The following is a 16,958-nucleotide window of genomic DNA, read 5'->3' as shown; positions in this document are numbered from 1 at the left end:
TCACTAGCATTTTAAGTGTGTTATTTAGATTTACTTATGGTAGGAGGGGCTGACATACCTCCATATCTATTCATGTGATTTCACATCACTTATTCACTTATTCATTGGTTTATTTACACCTATTATTATTTTTTGATATATATATATATATTTTTGAGTTTATTTACTTTATAATAGCGCAGCACCATCTTTTATTACGAATTGTTTGATATGTTGCGCTTCCCCCCTGTCCTAGAGGTGAGCAGGTCTTCATGACAGCGGCAAGGCCTCCTGAGCCCCAGATAGCCAAATGAAGATACAAAGCCTGTTCAAATGCTATACTCACCTTGATTGCACCTGTAATTTTGCCAAATTCTATGGCCGCTCCAGTTTAAAAACCTACCTGGAAGACACTGATTTTGTTCTGTGCACCGGATTTCATAAACAGTTGCCATGATTTTTTCTTGTTTTCAGTATGCAGAGATACAAAGAGGAGGCAGTTGTCACGCTATAGGACAGTGGTCTCCAAACTGTGACTTAGGGGCCAAAGGTGGCCCTTTGCTTGCCTGTCCCTTGGGGCACTATTTCTTTAAAAGAAGCCAATGATGGGCCACCATTCCTCCCACTAACACAGTTGATGAGGCAGTATTCTTCCCATCGATACCAACAATGGAGCACTATTCCTCCCACTGATACCAATGATGGGGCACTATTTCTCCCACTGATACCAATGATGGGGTACTATTTCTCCCACTGATACCAATGATGGGGCACTATTCCTCCCGCTGACACCAATGATGAGGCACTATTCCTCCCACTGACACCAATGATGGGGCACTATTCCTCTCACTGACACCAATGATGGAGCACTATTTCTCCCACTGACATCAATAATGGGGCACTATTCCTCCAACTGACACCAATGATGGGGCACTATTCCTCTCACTGATACCAATGATGGAGCACTATTCCTCCCCCTGACATCAATGATGGGGCACTATTCCTCCCACTGACACCGATGGGGCACTATTCCTCCCACTGACATCAATGATAGGGCACTATTCCTCCCACTGACACCAATGATGGAGCACTATTTCTCCCACTGACATCAATGATGGGGCACTATTCCTCTCACTGACAACATCAATGGGGCACTATAACAATAGGGCACCATTTATTAGTAAAATCAATGATGAGGTATGGTTTACTCCCACTGGCCATAGTCTGCCCCCCCCTAAAGCCTGAAGGACAGTAAACTGGCCCTTTGCTTAGAATGTTTGGAGAGGAAGTGCCTAAATAAGGACCTTCCTGGCAGGATCACCAGAAATTCTTAATGAAAGGAGATTTAAAACAACTTTTGTAATTACATGAACATGTTTAGGATTAAATCACTGATGTGGTGATTACCAGGATGGCATGAGAGTTTATGAGGAAATAAAACAAAAAAAAAATAATAATAACAATCCTATCATCTCTAACTTACCCTGGTTGAAATGAATAAAATAACCCAAGTAGATAACTGTAAAATTTTATTAGGTTATTTCAGACACATTTTTCACAAAAGAACACCCATCGCCTCCAGAGTGGCAGACCTGCAGTCTCCATATACCTTCCTTGGCCGGTAGGGGGCAGCTAACAGCTTCTGCTGTCGGTGGATGCTCCTGGACAAGGCTGACCTCCGTTCCTCGGTGAAGGGTTATTGCACTGTCGTTGTCTCGTTTGGGTTCTTCCTGAACATGATGTCCAACTGGACCAACAACCCCAAACTCCATCAATGGGGGGAGCTGAAATAAAAAATAGCAGCACTTAAGTCTTCCATGGTCTTCCATAGATCAACAGCAAGGTTCCTCTGCACATACAACTGGTTGGGTTCCTGCTGTGGGAAGTTTAGCTTAAGGCCTTCTAAACCTCAAAATATTCATTAATTTTGCCTCCACAGTCTCAAGGGATATGTGCCGGGTCCCAGTCTGAACTCCTAGAGGTAAATGCTTGTGCACAGGGCACCAGGTCACTTTTTTGGAGGACATCAAGCAAAAAGACGCCATCGCTAGCATAAAGATACTGCATGGCCAAAGTACGTATGCACTCCACCAAATTTTTAGGTGGTTCCATTGAAGTATCCTTCACACAACTCTAGATTCAACCCCACTGAACACCTTTGGGATAAATTGGAATGCCAAATTTGGGCCAGATCTTCTCATCCAACATCAGTATCTGTACTCTTGAAAGTTCTATTGTGTTAACTCAAATGGTCCCGATGGGATTGACAACAACCTCTTACAGGTGTGATGGTGCTGGTGGTATGATAGTGGTGTCTTCTGAAGAGTGTTCCATGTTCTGACAACTTTTTTGAGGGCATGACAAGCAGTGAGAAGGCCTTATATCGGCACCTCACCACCTGATTTAACCCTATAATTTGGCACTACTGCGCTGCAATTGCAATGTGTCTCAACCCCGTTGGAACTCAATGGGTGAGCTTGAGAAGCTGTATTGCTCTATCTAGCTCTGCACCCTGAGATAAAAATGCTGCTGCCGTGAAGTCAAGCATTTCGGCCCTGGCATGAGTACAGCCCTGCTCGGCAGTCACTTTACACTTTCGGTGGGTGGCCAGGGGTGGGGGCGGTGGGGTAGCAAAACCGTGGCTCAGCTGCCTATTTTTACCACCCATCTGAAATAAACCTTTGTTTTGTGAACTGAACCTATTTGTAGATGGGGCCTACTCACCTTGCACGTGGGGGTACCTTTCTTGTGTACGCGCTCAGCAATGCTCCAGGACCAGGCGGGGCGGCGTTCATGAGACAGTCAACATTAAGGTGGAACCCCGGCTTAGAGATGAGCTGTACACTGTGTGCAGCTGTAAATCAAGGTACAGATCCCATCTGTATAAAACTTGTCCCTTCTCGCTACATGCCTATCTTCCAGAATGTAGCATTTTGAAGGGGACACCAGTGAAAGCCTGTGTCCCGCTCCACCAGTCCAGCTTAGTTCTGCCACCTGATTCCCAGTGAAAGAATGGGGTCCCGCCGTGCACTAAGCACGGCCCTAGTGCGCACACTTAACTGCTTCAGCTCTCCCTTACCATGAAGCTAGGTTTATGGGGTCTCCGTACCACGGGTTCGGTCCCAGTTGCTTTTGGAGAACCAACTGCTTGGGAGGGAGCCAGAGAACTGACCCCCTCACTACCGGAGGACCTGTCACTCATGCCTGGCACCTCTCCTCACTGTCTGGTTGCTGTTACAATTCCACCAGTTCACGGTTACCCGTGGCAACTACATTGCTTCCTCCAAATCCTTTGTTGAGTTAACCCTTCCTGGTGGCCTTTTGTAGCTTCCTTTTCAACCCCGTGTGAGGGTACAGGCCTTGTGCCTCTAGATACGCCATGGACCACCATGGACCCCTTTATAAATAACTTCAGACCAGGCTATTGAATAGTTAACAGCTTTACTTATCATGCTGCAGCAGAACACTCCAAAGTACACATAGTCCTTCTCTAACTAACTAGTCCCAGGCTGCCAAGGCATAGACAAGATCATCCAGTGCCCAGGGAAAAGATACCAAATTGTGCCCCCCCACTTCATTATGTGAGAGCTCCTTCTAGGCCGTATTAACCTCATTAAGAGGACGATTTTCCCCAAATTTAATGACTCCCCCCGTAAACTCCCCACAGTGAATCTCCAAAACCAAATTGAATCTTCTCCTCCTTCCTTTGGGGCCCACATCCTCCTCGTTACAAACTGTCTACTCCTTATGCGACCCACCTCGCAGGGAGGCCTGGCGCTTCCAGATTGCCACAAATATTTCAGTTGGTCACTGCGGTTTGGTGGCTAAATCCAGAGAAGTACAACCCTGCTGTGATTTTGAAGGTCGTTCTGTGGAGGCACTTACAAACCTACCTCTCCGCTGACCTAAAGTCTGCTATGATTTGACCCCCTCTGGGCTCACAACTCTTCGGGGCCTGGAGAGCGGGTCTTGCTTACGAAAAGTTTCCACGGACCGTGGCCCCCCCAAATACCGCCCTTATGGAATAACCCTACCTTGCCGTGTTTCTTTAAACTCCCTGAGCCTAAAGTGTGGGTCAGACAAACTGGTTTCTGATATCACCTCAGATCTTTCCTCTATACTCATTTGACCATCTAATTTCTCAGTATAATGTCCAGACTTCACATCCTTTTAGATAGTTACAGTTGTCCCATGCTTTCAGAAGTCATTATGTTTGAGCTTACAAGCAAGAGGGGGGGGGGGGGAGAGAGCACAACCCGCACCTCCTCCCGGCTCTTTCCTTCTCTCCTTGCAGCTTCCAGAGCTGGGCTGACAGAAATAGTGATACTGCTGTCAATACTCCTGTCAGCCTTATAGTGGAAGGAACTTGTGGCCCCCCCCCCATCCCTACAATACATGCTGCGCCCAGGGCAGCCTCCCTTCTGCCCACTCCTTGTCCCAGCCCTGATAACTGGTAGAGTCCTTTTGAAGTAGGTTCCCATGCAGGGAGCTAGCAGGTTGCTGATGGTCACGTCTGACTCTACTTTCCCATGCAGTCCCTACTGCTCTCTCCTGAGCCCAGCCTTCCCTTTAATTATATGTAATACAGGCAATGCTGGGACAAGGCCATTTGGTGCCCAGGGCGAAGCTGGCAAACTGCACCCCCCCCCAAAAACGTTTTTAAGAATTAATCAATGTCGTTTCAAAACAAGAATATACTTATTATTATTATATTAAGGGACACTCTGATGGGCAAATTGTATTTTAAGGGGCACCCTGATGGGCACATTTTATATTAAGGGGCACTCTGATGGGCACAACAAAACGTGCCCCTTAACGTAAAATCTGCCCATCAGAGTGCCCCTTAATACAAAATGTGCCCATCAGTGTTGCTCTTAAAATAAAATATGCCCATCAGAGTGCCTCTTAACATAAAATGTGCCCATCAGTGTGCCCCTTAACATAAAATAAGGGTCACGCTGATCGGCACCTTTTATGTTAAGGGGCACTCTGATGGGCACATTTTATTTTAAGGGGCACGCTGATGGGTATATTTTTAATGTGCACTCTGATGGGGCACATTTTATGTTAAGGGGCACTCTGATGGGCACAACAAAATGTGTCCATCAGTGTGCACCCTTAAGAAAATATGCCCATCAGTGTGCACAGTAAAAATATACCCATCATCGTGCCCCTTAAAATAAAATGTGCCCATCAGAGTGCCCCTTAAAATAAAATTTGTCCATCAGAGTGCCCCGTAACATAAAAAGGTGCCCATCAGCGTGCCCCTAAAAATAAAATGTGCCCATCAGAGTGCCCCTTAAAATAAAATTTGTCCATCAGAGTGCCCCTTAACATAAAAAAAGGTGCCCATCAGCGTGACCTTTAACAAAATATGCCCAGCAGTGTGCACAATAAAAATATGCCCATTAGTGATCACTAGTTAACATGTGGCCCACATACCTTGAATGCAGGAGGGCACGACTGAAATACCGAAGGGGCGGAAGCTGCGAGATATGGAGGGCCAGGACCCGGGAACCGCGAGTAGCAAGAGGGCGGGGCATGGGGCAGGCATGTGATGTCACGCCCCTACTCGCGGCCCGTGAGTGCGAGCTGGTCTTCTGTCAACTCCGAGATCTACAGTGAGGAGCAGGGGGCTCCTGTTTTAGGACACTTCACTGCGCCCCACACCCCGAATAAATTGTACCTTCCAGGGCATCCGCCCCTTAAGCCCCCCCCCCTGTACCGGCTCTGAATACAATACAGGGTCCACAAAAGCCCGGGAAGAATGCAGAGTTGGCACCTGCCTACATGTACAGTAGTATAAATAAAGTTCACTAATGATTTAGTCCTATAGGATTGCATTTTGTGGCAGTGCTCTAGTGCCTTGTCCAGTTGGTGGCACTAAAGGAAATCTTTACAAGTCCTCTCTGTGGTTCTGTAGACTTTCTACAAAAAAATCTGCAAGCTGTGTGTGTTTTATTTACCTGGCCTTTTGGTGATTTCACAAGCTGACCCTTTAAACCCGGCTGGACAAACACATTCACAGCGATTCTCTGCAAAAAAAAACAAAAAACAACAAGGGACAGAATTCACATGAAAAATATTTCCCAAGTTTTCTGAATTTTTTTTCAATATTTTTTTTTCTTCTTTTAAAGAGCCCAACTTATAACTGATGTGGTCATAACACAACCCTATTATTATAGAAAATATACAGGGAGAAAAAATCTGGGGCCAGAACTGAATTACAGAAATATACAACTTTAGAATTATTTAAATTGTTTTTTTTTTTTTTTTTTTACTCCAGAAACTGCTTTATTTGTATGCACACAATATGCATCCATCATATGTTAGTGATTCTGTCATTAAAAAAAAAAAAAAAAAAATCATATTTTAGTAGTTAGTTCCATAAGTGTGGCCCCTACCAAGCTACAGTAAGTTGTAAATATGAGATCTATGATGACTCCTGGGCATACACTGATCAGAATTCTGGCCTTTCATTGGGTGTGATTGGTGTGTTGCCATGCCCATTTGGCAGAGGTCGATCGTTTGATTGACTTCTGCTGAAGGGGCATGTTGGAAATTTTTTTCTCGATCAGAGAATCAACTCCCCTGTGTCAGCCAGCAGTGGCTGCAGGGGAGAAGAGAGAGCGTTATGACAAATGGCTGGAATTTTTGGGAGAGGTGACGACACCCATTATGTTCAATAGTCTATCCTTAGAGCTCCCTTTTTGATCTTCTCAGCCACCGTTGGCTGACACAGGGAAGCCGGATCACATGAACGGACCGGAGCGGCCTGAAAATAGGTAAGTATACTATATTACCAAAGGTATTGGCTTTACACGCACATGAGCTTTAATGGCATCCCAGTCTTAGTCCGTAGGGTTCAATATTGAGTTGGCCCACCCTTTGCAGTTATAACAGCTTCAACTCTTCTGGGAAGGCCGTCCACAAGGTTTAGGAGTGTGTCTATGGGAATGTTTGACCATTCTTCCAGAAGCGTATTGGCGAGGTCAGGCACTGATGTTGGACGAGAAGGCCTGGCTCGCAGGTTGAGGTCAGGACTCTGTGCAGGCCAGTCAAGTTCCTCCACCCCAAACTCGCTCATCCATGTCTTTATGGACCTTGCTTTGTGCACTGGTCCAAATCATTTGGTGGAGGGGGGGTTATGGTGTGGGGGTTGTCCTTCAGGGGTTGGGCTTGGCCCCTTAGTTCCAGCGAAGGGAACTCTTAAGGCAATTTCATGCTCCCAACTTTGTGGGAACAGTTTGGGGATGGTCCCTTCCTGTTCCAACATGACTGCGCACCAGTGCACAAAGCAAGGTCCATAAAGACATGGATGAGCGAGCTTGGGGTGGAGGAACTTAACTGGCCTGCACAGGGTCCTGACCTCAACCCGATAGAAGACCTTTGGGATGAATTCGAGACTGTGAGCAAGGCCTTCTCATCCAACATCAGTGCCTGACCTCACAAAAGCGCTTCTGGAAGAATGGTCAAACATTCCCATAGACACACTCAAAGGGTGGACCAACCCAATATTGAACCCTACGGAGTAAGACTGGGATGCCATTAAAGTTCATGTGTGTGTAAAGGCAGGCGTCCCAATACTTTTGATAATATAGTGTATATACATCTTTCTTACACGGGTTAGTATGCATAGGTGTTGGGAAGGGGGGACACTTTTAAAGATAGTTATGGTATGTGCTGGAATTCCACTTTAAGTAGTAGTAGGTATGCCTGTAAAAATACTTTTCTAAGTCCAGGGTTACTTTAAAGCCTTGTAACCCACGGGCTAAAAATCGATCGGTTTAGCATGAACAGGCTGACTTTCACTCCATGTATACAGCTGCCTGTTCAACAGAAGCAGGTCTAAACGGGTGGCTTCTGTGAACAGGCATGTTGGAAACCCAGCTTTAAATGCCAATGGCTTCAAGCACTGATCAGTATATTCTGACAGTGGAAAGGTGGGGGATCCCCGCTGTCAGAATACAATAGCACATTGGCTGAGATATCTGCATCAATATTAGGCCACAGGTCAAAATTCAAATCAGACTATAGATGGAACCCGTGTAGCGTGCTCCAGCTGTAGTGTAAAGCGTCTAGTTTGTACTGGAGACCACTCTGGGCTGACTGGATTGGTCACTAGTTGTAGGTAGGTGGCTCCGTAGACAGCGAGAAGGAAAACACTTCCAGGGGGTTGAGCCCAACGGTGGACGGTGGTGGTGGTGGACCCTCTTGGATACTTCGACTGCTACCTCTCTGGTACGACCATGTGGTTGTTTCAACTTGGGTAAGAAGGAAGGAGCACCCAGTATCTAATAATATAAAATGCAAGGGTTCACACGTACACTGAGCCAAGACATTTTGGGGGCATGGACTCCCCTTTCTCCAGGGCTGTTGGTGCGCACTTATGGGTGGGAGGTGGTTCTCAGAGAGGTTTCTAAATTATGAACTTCAGATTGGCAGAGTACGGGCTGGTGATGATGCTCTGGGAACCACCCCCACCATAAGCATGCACCAGCAACCCTGAAGAAAGGGGAGACTATTCCCCTGAAACGCACCCTAAAACTCGTTGGCTTCATGCCCATGTTTACCATTTCAATAAACATTTTGAGAACCCTACATCGAGAGTTGCAATTTTATGGATACTGGGTGGTCCTTCCTCACCAAAGCTTTAGTGTAAAGCAAGACCAGCATTCACATGTAAAAACATATGAGAAATCGGTAGTATGTTGATAGGTGATGAGACAGTTCAGTTGATAGGTGAAGGATTCTAAAGTATCTGGCCGTTCCTTCCTTGTAGACAAGGACTTACGGTCGCCATAAGGTCAATTTGACGCGTTTCGTCATCACGACTTCAACAGAAGTCCTTCACCTAGCAATTGAACTGTCTCATCACCTATCAACATACTACCAATTTCTCATATGTTTTACATGTGAATGCTGGTCATACTTCATTTATATGATTGGAGCGCTGCTTTGAGTATTGGAACTTTGTCTCTATGGACTAAGGACTTTTTTTTACCTACATATAAATAATTAACTAATAATGACTTAACTATTACTAACTATTAAATTATAGGTATTGGAAATTCCTTTCAAATTTGGCTGTTAGTGAACCTAAAGAATACGAATTTATCCGAAGTTACAAGTTATCCAAAATAACGAATGCCGCATCTAAACATATGGAATGTAACAAATTAATAATAATAAATAACTAATAATAATAACAACTTTTTATTATTATTATTATTTATTATTAATTCATTCCTTTCCATTTGTTTATATGCGGCATTTGTTATTTTCGGATAATTCGTAACTTCAAAATAACGAATGCCGCAGCTAAACGAATGGAAGGTAACAAATTAATAATAATAAATAACAATAATAATAATAAAAACTTTATTATTATTATTAGCTATTCATTTGTTCCGTTCCATTTGTTTAGATGCGGCATTCGTTATTTTGAAGTTATGAATTATCCGAAAATAACAAATGCCGCATATAAACAAATGGAACGGAATGAATTAATAATAAATAATAATAAAAAGTTGTTATTATTATTAGTTATTTATTATTATTAATTTGTTACATTCTATATGTTTAGATGTGGCATTCGTTATTTCGGATAATTCATAACTTCGGATAAATTCGTATTCGTTACGTTCTCTAACAGCCAAATTTGAAAGGAAATTCCAATACCTATAATTTAATAGTAAGTTATTATTGCTTACTTAGTTATTCTTTCTAATTTTTGGATTTTCTTTCTTATTTTCGGATTCTTTCATTTTTGAATTTACGAATTTTTGAATTTACGAATTTACGATCATAACGAATGACCCGAAAAACGAAAAAAAAAAAACAAATAGAACGAAAACCAACACATTTTTCGGCAAAAAAAATTTGTTGGTTTTCGTTCCATTCGTTTTTTTGGGGTTTTTTTTACGTTTTTCGGGTCATTCGTTATGATCGTAAATTCGAAAATGCATAAATTCCAAAATTCAAAAAGCCTTGCAATGTGGAGGGAGCCCATGGGCTAGGGGGGTAGTTTTGAATTCTTCCCGAAGTTCAGCTTTATGGAATGCAATGAAATCTCCTAGAATGCTGACCGGATAATATTGAAGCAGCACACTTATGAAGCCGTCACGCTGCTCTTCCCTCCTGTAAGCATATTACCTGTGCTAGACTGAAAGGAGGATATACTTTATTCAATGTAACACCTTGCTGGGAAAGATTCTACTGAAAACAAAAGATTTTCTCTTGTCAGTGTGGGAAGATGAACAGCACAATCACTTACAATTGCAGAATTTAAAAAAAATGTAATGAAAGAAAAGAAAAAAACATATTTTTTTAATTTTTTTTTTGTGTTTTGGTAAACAAGCAACAATGATATATTATGTCTTTTAATTTGACTTCTGAGTTTTGTACCTTTGAAGACTGCGATGCCATTATTTTCACATGGGGCACAGCGGCAGGACGCCGTCTCCTTTTCAAATTCTTCCAGGGCGCGTTTCATATTGTCCTGCAGAACGTTGGCCCCGATGAAGTCTGTCGGTGTCACTAATTCATACAAGGGGTTGGTCTGTAGGGAAAAATGGGTCCCGGGGGGAGGGGGAGAAAAGTTTTTTTTACTAAAAAAAAAATCACGTAGTCTGTTAATTGCACTTTTGATTTGTGATTGTGATGTGTGATTTTTCAACTTTAAAGAATATCTCGACCCAAGAACAAAAATGTCATATATTGCAGATTACAGTCATTAGATGTTTCTAAGACCAAATGTCAATTGCAATGTCAATGGGCAAAGCAATCACCAGACTTTTGCCCATTGACATTACAACTGGTGTTGTGATACCCCCACAGAAGCCCCTTGGTATGATGGGTCCTCTGTTCTCTGCCATGACTCTATAACCCACTCGGTTCCCACCGACATGCCAGGTTATAGATTACTCACACCTGTGTAGCCTAAGCGTCTGGTATTCTGGTAAACAGAAAAATAGACCACAAGCAACCTGAGGATTAAAGTGGTTGTAAAGGCAGAAGGTGCGTTCTATGCATTAAGATAAAAACCTTTTGTGTGCAGCAGCTCCTCTCAGCCCCCTTAATACTTACCTGAGGTCCACCTAGATCCAGCGATGTTGCACGAGAGACTCGGTTGTCCAGGACTCCCTTCCTCATTGGCTGAGACAGCGGGACGGCGCTGATGTAAATCAAAGCCAGTAAGCCAATGAGGAGAGAAAGGTGGTGAGGCGGGGCCAGGCCACGGCTCCGTGTCTAAATGGACACAGGGAGCTGCGGCTCGGCTCGGGTGCCCCCATAGCAAGCTGCTTGCTGTGGGAGCACTCAACGGGAGGGAGGGGTCAGGAGGACCGAAGAGAGACCCGAGAAGAGGAAGATCCAGACTGCTCTGTACAAAACCACTACACAGAGCAAGTATGGATATGTTTGTTATTTTTAACGAAAAAAAACGAGACTTTAGTATCACTTTAATGAGGATCAATAAAAAACTGACAGGCAGACCTGATCGGAATGGTCATTTGAAAGGGGTCTTATTGTCAATGTTGGGGCCTGTCTGTCTGTGGTGCACCTGTAGTTGTCCCTTTAAGACTGTACACAAAGGATGGCCGATGGGCTGTTAAATAAGGGGCAATCTCAGTCAACATTAATTGTGGGCAACAAGGGGTTAAACTCAATAGTTCCTCTCACCACTCCTGGTACGCAAAATATCAGGTCCAGTCCGCTTAGGGGGGTGCTTTGGAGGCAGTATAAATGCAGCTCCACCACAAATTTCTACTTCCCCCCCCCCCCAACCACAAGTGTAGACTAAGTAAGTTTGATTTTTTTCTTCTTTGTTTTTTTTTTTAAATTATTGGTGATCAATTTGAGCTATCCGAATAAGAATATTTTTTTATACAGGATTTATATAGCGCCAACAGTTTGCGCAGCGCTTAACAAAATTATATTACTGTGATGCTTTTTTGAAAAAGTTCTATATTATTTTAGGATTTTTTTTTCCAGCTTATTTTTCTCCCAGTGATAGAGGAACAGGAAGTCAGTTACGGTATATCACCCCAAAAAAAAAGCACAGGCACAGTAAAAAAAAACTGATATTCTACCCCTTCCCAACTATATCCCACATTATTCAAAACAAATGTGATTTGGCTGTAAAAATATCATTACAGTGAATCTAAGGATAAAAGTTTGATTAAATTAAGTAGGGGGAGGGTTTATTTGCTATCAGTGCACCTCATTGGGGTGATTCACCCTCTCTGATGACTTTCAGTTTTATCTCCGGCACTGGAAATGAAAGGAGATCTTCAAAGGGGACACAAAAAGCAAAAAATAACCCCACAAAAACAAAACAAAAAAACAAACAAAAAAAACTTAGATTGGGGGGGTGGGGGTTGTTCCTCTTTAAAACTACCAAAAAATTGTCTTCGATATACTTGAAAAAAAAGTAACAAAAATGAGAGTTGTACCTTGATGTTCAGGATTTCGGGACTGTACTGCACGGCGTCCCCCCACTCCTGCATTAAATCCGGTGTGGGAAGATTCCTGTAGGCGAGCGTGGTCACATGCTCACTGGATCCTCCCCGTACAAGAGCCACAAAATCTTCAACGACTTTTTTATTGTCGGTCTTATCTGCAATGAATCAATATATCATCAGTTTATCAATCAATGTTTGGAGACCCCGTGTATCAATAACAGGGCCACCTCCAAGGAAATTGGATACAAGATCGGGGCTGGGCAGGGCGAGCCTTTAGGGGCGGCACATTGTCCTCTGTATTATTGTTCTTGTTGTATCTTTTTTTTAAGCAAGTCTCCAGGTAGAAAATATTAGGAGTTAAAGCCGAACTCCAGACAAGTATATAAAACATTATTTAACCACTTGAGCTCCGGAAGGTTTTACCCCCCTTCATGACCAGACCATTTTTTGCTATTCAGCACTGCACTATTTTAACTGGTAATTGTGCGGTCGTGCTACACTTTACACAAATGAAATTTGAATCATTATTTTCACACAAATAGAGCTTTCTTTTGGTAGTATTTGATTACCTCTGGGGTTTTAAGTGGTTAAATTGACTGCTAATATTTGCATATCACAATTTTGTGCCTCTTTGTGTTGGTCTATCACATAAAATCCCAATAAAATACATTTACGTTTTTGGGTGTAACCTGACAAAATGTGGAAAATTTCAAGGGGTATGAATACTTTTTCAAGGCACTGTATATATGGTGAGGATCAGGTGGTGGCAATGGACACGTGTGTAATCAAGATTTGATCTCCCGCCACCCCCATGACATCGTTATTTTTAGGATTAGCAAAGCTTTAAAACACTACAATTGGCTTCTCACCTCCAATCTCTTTCAGAAGCCCATCGCACTGGTTGGCCGTTATACCGGCGCTTATGTAAACCCCGCATACGTTACCGCCAAGATTAAATCCCATGTTCATACAGGACTTCACATCACTTAAGGAGTAACCTGCAGAAAAAAAAAAAAAAAACATAAAAAGAGGACCTGTCACTTTTCAACATCTTGTTAAAATAATTTGATTGCATTTATCATATTTTTTTATATACTCTGTCCCCACAAATGACTATTTTACAGCTACATCTGTCCAAAGATTCCATTTTAAGATCTCTCTCCGACATGATCAGTTATAGATCGGTGTAGATCCCTGACTTTGTCACGGGTTGGGGGTACAAGGAGGAGGGAGGCCGTACGATGCGCGTAGTATCTTTGTGTATTCTGCATCTTCAGAAATTGACCCGCATGCAGAAAAAAAATGATGACCAGAACCCAAAAGTTTCCCAATCCGGAAACAGCTGTAAGCAGCATGTGAACACCAGACACACGATTCACCGGGTAGAACAACACCGCCTGGGTGGAACGTATGAGGGATTAAACATATTCCCCTGAGATCTCTGGAAAATGAATATTGATCACAGACAACACGGTGCTCCAACGTGGATCACCTCCCCCTTCCTGCTGATCTGCAGTTGCTAAGTCTGGTGTTCTGCCCCCACTTTCATGTATTGTGTATGTCTTGTATTGAACTGCATGGAGGTTATCATTTTTTGTAGTAGCTGGTAGTAGCATCTAGTGGCGGTTTTAGGCCACTGCAACTTGTTTACTAATGTGATTTTGGTATGTTCCTCTGTTAACCAATGTCTATAACTTACACCGGCCCCTAAGGAAGGAGGTATGTTTACTCCGAAACGCGTCGGGTGCAGGAAAACTTCTGAAACTGTGTACATACATGTAAAAATGTCTGTTATGAATTCTGTATAGTATTTGTTACACTACTATTGTTTTTAATGTTGAAATTTAATAAATTACATTGGTATTAATATTTTGTAATAATTTCTCCAAGTGCCTTAAAAGTCCACCATTAGGGGGTCCATTGATTTATTGTTAAACAAAAAAAGAGCGACAATTTTGAAAAATTTTGAAAAAATATTTTTTACTTTTTACTATAATAAATATCCCCAAAAAATATATTAAAAAAATAATTTCTTTCTCAGTTTAGGCCAATATGTATTCCTCTACATATTTTTGGTAAAAATAAAATGCTAAAAGCGTATATTGATTGGTTTGCGCAAAGGTTATACCGTCTACAAAATAGGGGATAGATTTACGGCATTTTTATTATTCTTTTTTTTTTTTTACTAGTAATGGCGGTGATCTGCTATTTTTTTCGTGACTGCGACATTGCGGCGGACACATCGGACACTTTTGACACTATATTGGGACCATTGTCATTTATACAGCGATCAGTGCTATAAAAATGCATTGATTACTGTGTAAATGGCACTGGCAAGGAAGGGGTTAAACACTAGGGGGCGATCAAGGGGTTAAGTGTGTCCTGAGTGATTCTAACGGTGGGGGGGATGGGCTACCACTGACATGACAGCGATCACTGCTCCCGATGACAGGGAGCAGTAGATCTCTGTCATGTCACAAGGCAGAACGGGGAAATGCCTTGTTTCCATAGGCATCTCCCCGTTCTGCCGCTCTGTGACACGATCGCGGGCCCCCGGTGGACATCGAGTCGGCGGGACCCACGGGCATGGTCACGGAGTACACAGCGCCCACAATGCTGTGATTTAAAGGTGACGTACCTGTACGCCCGTTTGCCCAGCCATGCCATTTTGACGACGTACATTGTCGGGCGCTGGTTGGCATGTGGTTAAAGTGTCACTAAACCCACATCATAAAAAACGATCAATAAATATTGTATTCTATGCTGTTCTTACTCACTCATTTACGATGAGATTATTTTTCTGTATTCTGCAAAAATCCTGGTTGGTCCTGCTGCTCTCTATCTCCCCCTTCTGTTCATGTCCCCAATTCAGCTAGGGCATTTGCAGCTGTGGTGGCAACTCTGCACATGCTCAGTTTGCAGTGAGTTTCAATGCTGAGCATTTCCTCCCTATCACATCTGTGCAGCCCATGTGACTATAGAGTCACACATGTGGGGCGTATACACAGTGGTGAATGACAGCCCACCGCCTCCCTCCTCCTCCATGCCCACTAACCAGCTAAACACAATGGGAGCGGGAAATTGCATGTAGATAGATGGAGGCTTCACCTCCCTCTTATTCTAAGACACAGGCTGGAGGGGGCATGACACAACCTGTGACTGGCATAATCCACCCACACCATGTTATTTTTACAAAATAATAAAGATTTGATTTCAAATATATATTTGTACCACAATTTAAAACAGTTTATTGATATTATTTGTTTATTTTTACTCTCTATTCCAAAGGCTGATTTTGTGCCCCGCAAGGGGTGCCGCTCCCCTTGCGGGGCACTGGACTCATAAGTTTGTATGAGTTTTTCTTTTTTCAAGCCACATGGTTAGAGCTGGAAGTTCTAATTGGCTTGAAAAAGGTTGGGCTCGGGGCGCAGTGCCCACCCACTTGTGACAATAGTGAATTAATATACGCTATTGTCTTCCGGCTTCTCCTCCTGCCAACTGTCCGGTAGGCTGTATGGGGCCCCATGATTTCTATCAGCGGCCCTGGCTCTAACCATGTGCTTCAAAAAAAAAAAAAAAAAAAACCATTGGACTCCATGTGTCCGGCGCCTGTGCGTTCCTAATAGATGGGCCGCCACTGCTGTATGGACAGACTGGGTCTAAGGAGGTTTGTCAATTTATTAAGCTGCGTTTGAAACAGAACATCTGATGCATTCCAGTGAGAGCGCACTTCAACCCATTGCAAGGGCATCTTCTGGGATTTCATGCACCCGGCAATCCCCGGAGGCCAAGTTGAGCCACGGCTCTATTTTTAAAATGCCTTTGCAGGTGTATGTGTGTGGGGGGCTTTCAGTACAGTGAACCTTCCATTTTTAGTGAGAGTAAAGGTTCGGATTTAAAAAAGTAAATAAAAATACATGATACTTTCCTGCTCTGTGTAATAGTTTTGCACAGAGCAGTCCCAATCCCCCTCTTCTAGGTCCCCCCCCCAGTGATACTGGCTCCTCCCCCTTGATCAGTGCCCCTCCCATAGCAAGCCACTTGCTATGGGGGGCACTGGTGCGTGCTCGCTCCCGAGCCCTGCTCTATGCATCCATAAGACACATAGAGCCAAGGCTTGGCCCTGCCGCCACTCTCTCTTCATTGGCTCACTGGCTGTAATTGACAGCAGTAAGAGCCAATGGCGCCTGCTGCTGTCTCAGCCAATGAGGAGAGTGAGTCCCAGGACAGCTGAGTCTCTCATGCACATCGCTGGATTGAGATGGGGCTCAGGTGAGTATCAGGGGGGTAAAAAAACCTTCAGCCTTTACAACCACAGTAACCCCCTCCCCCCCTAATTCCCTCATCTGCTTTTCTCTCCAGAAGGCTTGCACCATCTTATAACATTGCCGTCTGATCACTGGGACAGAACAGACTGAGGAAATGCTTCACCCTGCCTGCAGCAGACTGATGACATCATCTCAGCCTAGGCAAAGTCACTAACAGCAGAACAAGGATGCTTTTTATTCAAGGTAC

The 16,958-nt window shown here is 43.5% G+C and overlaps 1 protein-coding gene across 1 annotated transcript in view; it reads right to left on the bottom strand.

Annotated features, from left to right (window-relative positions):
• Positions 1-1,491: 1,491 nt before the first annotated feature.
• Positions 1,492-16,958, bottom strand: part of LOC141103844 (complement component C8 beta chain-like) — a 40,455-nt gene continuing 24,988 nt past the window's right edge. The window contains exons 8-12 of the mRNA XM_073593881.1: positions 13,313-13,441; positions 12,435-12,598; positions 10,387-10,540; positions 5,946-6,014; positions 1,492-1,763 (exon numbers count right to left, since the gene is read on the bottom strand). Coding sequence (XP_073449982.1) covers positions 1,612-1,763; positions 5,946-6,014; positions 10,387-10,540; positions 12,435-12,598; positions 13,313-13,441 — 668 coding nt within the window. The 3' untranslated portion in view covers positions 1,492-1,611. The remainder of the gene's footprint in view (positions 1,764-5,945; positions 6,015-10,386; positions 10,541-12,434; positions 12,599-13,312; positions 13,442-16,958) is intronic.

This window comes from Aquarana catesbeiana, linkage group LG07, assembly GCF_042186555.1.
Source record: "Aquarana catesbeiana isolate 2022-GZ linkage group LG07, ASM4218655v1, whole genome shotgun sequence".
Lineage (NCBI taxonomy): Eukaryota > Metazoa > Chordata > Amphibia > Anura > Ranidae > Aquarana > Aquarana catesbeiana.
This window is presented reverse-complemented; position numbering and strand designations above follow the sequence as displayed.